At 36.6% G+C, this 9,499-nt stretch overlaps 1 protein-coding gene across 4 annotated transcripts in view; it reads right to left on the bottom strand.

Annotated features, from left to right (window-relative positions):
• Nucleotides 1-494: 494 nt before the first annotated feature.
• The window catches only part of ACVR1 (activin A receptor type 1), a 126,727-nt gene continuing 117,722 nt past the window's right edge, over nucleotides 495-9,499 (bottom strand). For all 4 annotated transcript variants that reach the window (XM_035007986.1, XM_035007988.1, XM_035007987.1 and 1 more), the window contains 2 exons: nucleotides 2,376-2,506; nucleotides 495-1,623 (listed from right to left, as the gene is read on the bottom strand). In XM_035007986.1, the coding sequence (XP_034863877.1) occupies nucleotides 1,489-1,623; nucleotides 2,376-2,506 (266 nt within the window). In that variant the 3' untranslated portion in view covers nucleotides 495-1,488. The remainder of the gene's footprint in view (nucleotides 1,624-2,375; nucleotides 2,507-9,499) is intronic.

Here is a 9,499-nt window from a genome sequence, read left to right as displayed (position 1 = left end):
GAAACCTTACCTTTTCAATCCTGTTGAATACAAGAAGTGAAGAAAACCAGCAGTGGACTCTCCCCAAGCAGTAAGGTGAGATGTCACTCACAAAGGCCCTCATACTAAAAAAGTGCTTGGACATCATCCCTCCTATTTATACTCACAAGTCTATCACCCTCACTTCACAGTTGGGGACATGGACCAAGAAAAAATAATCACAACCCAAAAAAGGAACAAAATTCAAATTTTCTGTTATCACATTCAAGCTGGACGTCATCCTCATAAGACCCTCAAGATTGTTACTAGACTTGAAAACCAAATTAGATTTACAAATTCATTTTGTGCTTCTATTGTTCCCATAATAAAATGCATTCTAGAACACAGATCTTTCTTAAATGGTTAAAAAAAAAAAAATTGACTTTTTGACTTGAAAACCTTTTATTTAATTTATACAAATAACTACTAAATACAAAAAGTAGATTAAAACAAAATAGTTATTTTTTTTCTGGCAGAGTTTAAATGCACATAATGGATAATTCCGAAGAAAATGCATTTTCCCCACAGCGTTCAGGACTAAAATTCTACTGAAATCTTTGCTTCTAAATCAGTAATATATTCGGTGGTGTCACATGGGTAATGGCTAAATACATTTCTGCATATGAACTGAAAAAAGTTACAGTCTACACACATACAAATGTGAAGCACTTAAAATGTGAATTTAACTGATAATAAAAGAAAATGTCCATTTCAGAGTATAGTGTTAAAAACATTTCAGTAATAAAATCATAAGACCACATAAAAATAAGCTTTAACAGATGCATGAGGCAGTTTTGTAAAAACTGCTTCATGCACAAGTAATAAATAATTTGCAAAGTTGTGTATAAACAATTCCTAATGTTTCAGCATCATTGTAAACATCAGCACATGTGTAAAATGCAGCAAAGTCTGACATTACATTTTGTTTTGCCAAATTGAATTCCTATTATCCGAAGACAGACCAGTGGAGTACGCAGCCAACGTTTTGGCACGTTGGGTCTTTAAAATTAAGAGTAACAGTGCAAGTAAGGAATGCAAAGAATTCCTAGTGCAATAAAGAAGAGAAGCACAGGCAATATTGCTGATAAAAATTCCCCACCTCCTTGAGTTTCCCATGGGGAGAGTCTAGGAGACCTGTGAAAGATATGCAAAGCTGCTGTCTTAATGCCCAGATCTCTTTTAGGATTTCTCTGTGTTCCTTCAGTTCCCCTACCTTGACAACAGTGTCTGTCCAACGTGAGTCTCTGCAGTGTGAACAGTTTGTGAAATGCCCAGTTCACAGTCATTGAGCGAGGTTAGGGTGGTTTTGGTGTCTCCCCAACGCATGGCTGGGTAGACCGTCTGCCTTGTCAAAGCAGCCATGTGCCGAGGGAGACAGATGGATTCTGTTCTGACAACCCGTCAGGCCAGCCTTAGGTCCCAGCTGGACAATGACGACGTCAAATCTTCCTTCTTGACACCATGAAAATGTCAACAGTCAGTTTTCAATTTGTCTAGGGAATTATCAATTTTGGTCAAAGTCTTTTTGATACGCAGAGCTGTGAGTCTTGCGGATGGATTTTGATACCAGCATTCTTTCATCAGCTTAGCCAGAGAGGTTAATGTCTGAGGAGAGAAGAACAAATACCACAGTGAAAAAGTGGCTTTTCAGTGGCCCCAGAAACTTGGCAGATGTTGTCTCAACAGATTTTGCAGAACTCTGCAGGTCTTGGGAAGGGATGGGGCTGTTACTGCCGTCTTCTTTATCAAATAATCAAGGCCTTGACCACTGATCAAGGAGTTCCTCTTGAGTTTCGTGAACTCTGGCCTTTGGACTCCTAATGCTACCAGCTGACTTTATGAGGTAAATTACATTAGGACGGGCTCGACCCCCTGATGTTTTATGGGTGCTAAAAGAGATAATGCTACCCCAGAGTTAATAATGAAATGTGCAAATGGTGTCGTATCTTGGTGTTTCAGACTTGCTGCTACAAAAGAGAAGCAATACGAATCTTCAGCAGAATAGCTTCCGTTTGGAATTTCAGATATGCAGAGAAGGAAAGAGGGTGGTCTCTTGTTTGACTTGCGAAACTGCAGTCCTAGGGCTAGTGGCAGAGTAATGAGTCTCCTAACTCCTAGAGCTAGTCAGTAGTAGAAATTCTTGTGAATATTGTCATTTATTAGCAAGATCAGAGAATTTCGCTCTTTCAATGATACCATTTTGTGAACCTACTTAACTACGTCCAAGGCCCTTCTACATTAGCTAGAAAGCAATAGACAGGGCAGATCATGCAGGAACTATGCTATTTGCTTGCTCTTGAGTTTCACCTAGTAAAAAGGTGAAGATACCTCTAAAACTAAGAAACTGGCACTCTTACCGGGTCTGAGAACCATCTATTGGGTATGTTTGGCCTCTGTTGATCCACACAGACCACCTTTCTCATATCTTCAAAACTTGGGTCATTGGGAACCACGTCGTAAAACGGTGGCTTGTAATCCTCCACAATACCTGCACACGTGGACAAGAATTGTGTCAATTAGCAAGAGAACAGAGATTGCCCCCAGGGCTTTATTAATTGCTATCGCAGGTTATAATGTGATAGAAGAACTGAACATCTTCCTCACTTCAAGGTGATTCTGAAAGCTACAAAATAAGTGGTGAACAAGGTAGTAATTATTCTTCCTCCAAATCTCTGCAGGAATTACATTAGAAGAAAATGTGGCTACTACTCATGTAATTACATTTATTGACAGAATGTTCTGTGATAACCCAAAATGTAACTGAGGACAAAATTCCTTTGGTGATTAAAAAGTGGCAACATTCTGGTACAAGACGGTGACATAGGATAGACCCTGAATGTCTCTCCTTCATGGATATACCAAATCTATACCTCTTGAGGAAGAGTTCAAAGGGATGCTACCAGACTGGAGAAGACAGTGGATAACTCAGGAAGAATTTCAATAAAGAAATTAAAAAACAACCAATCAGAGTTGAAGACACTAAATAACTGAATGAAATATAGACTAGAGGGAATCAACTGTAGATTAGAGGATGCAGAAGAATGGATCAATGATCTATTAGAAAGCAATCCAAGCTGAACAGGAAAAAGAAAAAAAAAATTTTTTAATTAGGATAAGCTAAGGGATCTCTTTGACAACATCAAGCCAAAAAAACGCATTATATGGATCTCACACGGAAAACAGAAAGGGGTCAGAAAACATACTTGAAGAAATAATAGCTGAAAACTTTCCTAATCTAGGGGAAAAAACAGACTTCTAGGTCCAGAAGCACCCAAAAGTCCTGAATAAGATGGAAACCAAGGAAGTCTACACCATGACACATAATTAAAACGTCAAAGAATAAAGGACAGAAGCAAATAGTCACATACAAGGGAAACCCCAAAAGGCTATCAGCTGATTAATCAGCAGAAACTTTGAATATATCATGTTACTCATTCTGGCCTGCAAAATGCTGAAAGGAAAAAAAAAACCTAAAACCAAGAAAATATCTCCTTAAATTCTGGATGATAACCTTTCTGGGTGAAGAGTTCCCCAAATAAACAAAAGTTAAAGGAGTTCATCATCACTAAATAGATTTTATGAGAAATGTTAACAGGACTTCTTTAAGTGGAAAAGGAAAAGGCCAAAAGAAGAAAATTATGAAAAAAAAATTCATGAATTAAAAGCCAACACAGTAAAGGTAGTAAAGCAATCACTTGTAGAGTTAATATGAAGATTAAAAGACAAAAGTAGTAAAATCAATTGTATCTAAAAACTAGGTTACAGGGCTTCACAAAATAAAAATGTAAAATATGACAATGTATAAAATGAGAATAAAAATAAAGTTCTCTTAGAATGTGTTCAAATTTAAATGACCCTCGACTTAATATAGACTGCTGTATACTTAGGATGTTATGTATAAATCTCATGGTAAACACAAAACAAAAACCTATAAACACACAAAAAAAAGAGAAAGCCAAGTCTAATACTAAAGAAAGTCATCAGTCACAAGGAAAGACAGCAAGAGAAGAACTACAAAAACAACCAGAAAGCAATGAACAAAATGGCAAGGGTTAGCAAATACAAACAGGTTAATCATACCAGGTACCTTCATTAACCACATGGTATAAAACCTGAAATCAACAGTAGCAGTTAAACTAAAAGAAATCATGGAAATTAACACTCTCCTGTATAATTGATCTCTAAAATACTTAGAGACAAAAGCAAAGAACTAGACATGTGAAGAAACAAAGAAATATGTCCAAATGAATGACCAAGAAAATATCAGAGCAAAAGAGCGAAATGAAAAGGAGATAAATATAACTGATAAGAATTCAAAGTAATGTCATAAAGACATATGCTAGACTTGAGAAAAGAATAGATAACTCAAAACATATGCAAAAGAAGTGGTAAGAGGTAATAAATATAGTAACTGAAAGAATACAGTAGAGAAAAACTACCCCAGCATATTAGAGGATTCAGAAAAAAAAACAGTGACCTAGAAGACAGGTTGATAAAAAGCAACCAAGCTGAACAAGCATAATGAAAAAAGAATAATAAAAAGATAAGAACAGGTTGAAAGAACTCAGCAACATCAACAACCCTAACAACATTTGCATTATAGGGATTCCTAAAAAAAGAAGAGAAAAATAAAGACAGAAAACTTAAAACTTCCAAAATCTGCAGAGAAAAAAGACATTCAGGAAGAGAAAGAAAAGAAAGCCCATAACACGATGAGCCCAAAAGAGAACACACCAAGCCATGTCATGATAACAATGTCAATCTTTAAGCATATAGACAGAATTTAATAAGCAATAAGAGAAAATAACATACAAGGGAAAAGCTATCAAATGATTTTTTAATGGAAATTTTGCAGGGCAAAAAGATGTGACATGATATATTCAAAGTGCTGAACCAAAAAAATTCTACAAGCAAGAATGCTCTACCCGGCAAGGTTGTCATTCAGAATTGAAGGAGAAATAAATAATTCCCCAGACAAAGGAAAGTTAAAAGAGTTCATCGACACTCTACTGACCTTCCAAAAAATGTTAAAGGGTCTTCTTTAATGGAAAAAAAAAAAAAAGCCACAAGCAAGAAAATTATGAAAGGAAAAAAAAATCATGAGGAAAAGCAAGCACACAGTAAAGGTAGTAGAATAATCACTTATTAAGCTAGTATGAAGATAAATAGACAAAAATAGTAAAATCAATTATATCTAAAAGATGGGTGATAGGGGCTCACAAAATAAAGATGTAAAATGTGACAACCTACATAGAAAATGTGGAGGAGGAGAGTTTTACTCTTTACGAAGTTCTTTTAGAATATGTTTGAACTTAAGTGACCATCAACTTAATACAGACTGCTGTATACTTAGGATGCTATAGATGAACCTCATGGTAACTGCAAACCAAAAACCTGTAATAGACACATATGAAATAAAAAGCCAAGTAGAACACTAAAAGTCATCAATCACAAGGAAAGAGCAAGAGAAAAAGAAAGGAACAGAGAAGAACTACAAAACAATCAGAAAGCAATGAATAAAATGACAAGGGAATTGTATAAGACTGTACCTCTGAAACAAATACATTATATGTTAAAAAAAGAAAAAGAAGATAGCAGGAGGGGAAGAATGAAGAGGGGGGGGAAATCGGAGGGGGAGAAGAACCATGAGGGACTATGGACTCTGAGAAACAAACTGAGGGTTCTAGAGGGGAAGGGCATGGGGGGATGGGTTAGCCTGGTGACGGATATTAAAGAGGGCACATACTGACTGGAGCACTGGGTGTTATATGCAAACAATGAATCATGGAACACTACATCAAAAACTAATGATGTAATGGATGGTGATTAACATAACAATAAAAAAATGACAAGGGAGTACACACCTATCAGCAATCACTTTAAATGTAAATGGTCTAAATGCTCCAGTCAAACAACATAGGGTGACTGAATATATCAAAACAGTAAGTCCCATCTATATGCTGCCTACGGGAGACTCACTTCTTTTTAAAGATTTTATTTGACAGAGCAGGGGGAGAGGCAGGGAGAAAGAGAAGCAGATTCGCCTCTGAGCAAGGAGCCTGATGTGGGACTCGATCCTAGGACCTGAGCTTAGGCAGACGCTTAACTGACTGAGCCACCGAGGTATCCCAAGAGACTCACTTCTTTTTTTTTTTTTTTAAGATTTTATTTATTTATTTGAGACAGAGAGCATGAGAGGGAGGAGGGTCAGAGGGAGAAACAGACTCCCCGCTGAGCAGAGAGCCCGATGCGGGACTCGATTCCGGGACTCCAGGATCATGACCTGAGCCGAAGGCAGTCGCTTAACCAACTGAGCCACCCAGGCGCCCCGAGACTCACTTCTGACCCAAAGACACAGACAGACTGAAAGTGAAGGGATTTAAAGAGACAGTCCATATAAATGGAAGCCAAAAAGAAAGAAAAAAAAAGCTGGGGAAGCAATACTTCTATCAGACTAAATGGATTAAAACAAAGACTGTCACAACAAAGAACATTACATAATGATAGAGGGTTCAATCCAACAAGAGCATATAACAATCATAAATATCTATACACCCAACATTGGAGCATCTAAATACATAAAGCAAATATTAACTAATTAACAGAAGGGAGAAATTGACAGTAATACACTAACAGTACAGGATTTAACATCCCATTTACATCAATGGATAGATCACCCAGGCAAAAATCAACAAGGGAAGAGTGGCTTTGAATGACACATTAGACCAGAGGCACTTAACAGATACATATAGAGACTATTCCATCCAAACACAACAGAATATACATTCTTTTCAAGTGCACATGGAATATTCCCCAGGATAGATCAAATGTCAGCCCACAAATCTCAACAAATGTAAGTAGACTGAAATCCTACCAAGCATCTTTTGAGAACACAACAGTATAAAACTAAAAACCGGGAAAAAAACAAAAACACGTGGAGGCTGAACAGCATACTACTGAAGAATGAACAGACCAACAAAGACATCAAAGAGGAAATACAGAAACACAGGGAGACAAATGAAAATGAAAACACCATGATCCCAAATCACTGGGACACAGCAAAAGCCGTTCTAGAAGGAAGTTTATGGCAATACAGGGCTACCTCAAGAAACAAGAAAAATCTCAATCTAACCAAACACCTAAAAGAACTAGATAAAGAATAAGGCCAAAGTTAGTAGAAGGAAGGAAACAGCGACAATCAAGACAGAAATAGAAAATTAAAAACACAGAGAAAAGAAAAGAAAAACAGAAAAGATCAATGAAACCAAGAGCTGGTTCTTTGAAATATCAAGAGAAGTAATAACCCTTTAGCCAGACTCATCAAGAAAAAGGGCCCAAATAAATAAAATCAGAAGTGAAATAAGAGAAGTAAAAACAGTACAGAGAAATAATCCCTCCCATTGGTAGAATGCAAATAATATGAAATATTCATTTCTTCTTTCTATGGGCAATGAGCAACCTCAGACTGCCAGACACAGTTGCCCGCTTGATGGCTCTATTATTTACTCTCAGATTGAAGGCACAAGATAAAATGCATAGAAAGACAGTCATTTGGGAAGACAGAAAAATGGCTGAAAAGCATGAACTCTCTCCTTACCCCAAGCAAATATGAAAGAGATTAATTTCAGCTTAGCATGGCTTCCAATGCCTTAGAAACTTTTTCCCTAGAAAAATTACTCTTCTTTGTGAAAGAAATTGATGTAATTTTACAAATAGAGAAATTTTAAACTTCATCACTTAAAATTAGAAAATTGATTCTTCCCCTTAAAGAGAAGAAACCAAGAAATCCATTTTTCTCCTACCATCAAATGCTTCAACAATGAGGCCAGGGGACTACTTGGTTTACTGCCCTCTTCCTTACTCTATGTAACTTTCTTCTATTCCTAAATACCTAACAGGTTGCTTGGGGAAAAGAAAGAAAAATTGCATTATAACTTCTCTCACAGCCTTCTAATTCCTACAGGTCACCTGAAAAGCTTCCATCTCCTTTGTCATTGATCAAAGAAATTAAGTTACTTAACTGCAAGAATCCATTTCACAAATCCCATATAAATACACATCATTTATGCAAAAGATTAGCCATGATAAGGAATGTGTTTAAGAAGATCTATGCAATTTCTTTAACTTCATTGATCTAAGTTAATTGATACTACATTCCATGTTTTCAGTACTATAAAAGTAAATTTCTAGTTGAGACTGTTTGTCTAAATAACTTATCCACATTGCATAACTGTAATCATAAAGTATATTAGTCAATGGATTAAAACTTTCCTGGCAAAACATAAACCACTACTTTCAGAAGATTTGTGACACCTCATCTCAAGGGCCTCATCTCCTCTCGTGAGAAGCCCATGTTAAACAAAAAGATTTCTTTCTAGTACTAAGACATACCCCACAAAATACAACTAGACATGGACGTATAAGGTCATTTATACCTTTTTTAAGGGCCACATGAATTTATAGGAAACAGAGATGTGCCCTTCACTGTGTCTTAATTCCCCCCAAAAGGGAATACATTTAATAGCCTACTTTAATTTTTTTTTAATTTAGCATAATAGCATTACCTGTTCACACTCACGTAACCAGCTATTTGGGATTATCTGCCTGGCTAGCTTGGGAAGGGCTAAGTGGGCTTTCTCTATAAATGCAAAAGAAAAGGGCACGGGTGGATTTTTTTAAACACAAGATCTAGTGATTCCCCAACGACAAATTTCACTATACAAAGCTGAAATTTTCCTTCGTGTTTATATTTCCCATACTTTAATCTCATTATCCGCCCCATGTTTTGACAAAAGGAATCAAATTTAAAAAGAAAGACCATTTAATTGATTATGCCTGGGATTTAGTCACGCCTCTCTTTCTTCAACTACTGGTCAAGTCACTGATTGTCTTCATCTTACTCTGGAGAAGCATGACCAGTGCCACATAAATCTGGGATTAAACTCTAGCAGTCACGTGGAACTCCCTCTGGCCAAAGAAAGTAATTATTTTATTTCAATCAATATAAAGTACATTACGTTCTTACTAGGTGTGGAGCACCATATTAAACATTAAGGATGATAAAAGTGTAAGGCATGCTCGTTTGTTAAGGAACTCAAAATCTGTGGAAGATGAGGACAAGCCCTTCTTTCTTTAGATAATGGAAATCTTGTTAAAAAAAAAAAAAAACTAAAAAATGCTTTTTACCCCGCTACTATCTATCTTTGCCTTTCAAAATATATTTTGAAGTGCTAGTTGCTAAATTGGCACACCCGTTTAAGGGATCAGAATGGCTATTGAGTCAGAGGTTGTGCTTCGCACTGGGGACACAAAAATTGAAAAAGATGCAGTGCTGGTAATAAGGCCCAGAATAAGAGGAAAGGGAAATATGACAAATTACAAACTAGGCATTAGAGGTAAAAGCAGGGAGAAGGTGCAGGGATATGATACTCAGCAAGTCTTCGAGAAAAAACCAGCTGTGTGGTTTAAGTACCAGACATAA

This window comes from Mirounga leonina, unplaced genomic scaffold (genome assembly GCF_011800145.1).
Source record: "Mirounga leonina isolate KUSES-001 unplaced genomic scaffold, KU_Mleo_1.0 Mir_151, whole genome shotgun sequence".
In the NCBI taxonomy this organism is placed as follows: Eukaryota; Metazoa; Chordata; class Mammalia; order Carnivora; family Phocidae; genus Mirounga; species Mirounga leonina.
The sequence above is the reverse complement of the archived record's forward strand: the minus strand, read 5'-3'. Positions and strand labels throughout refer to the sequence as shown.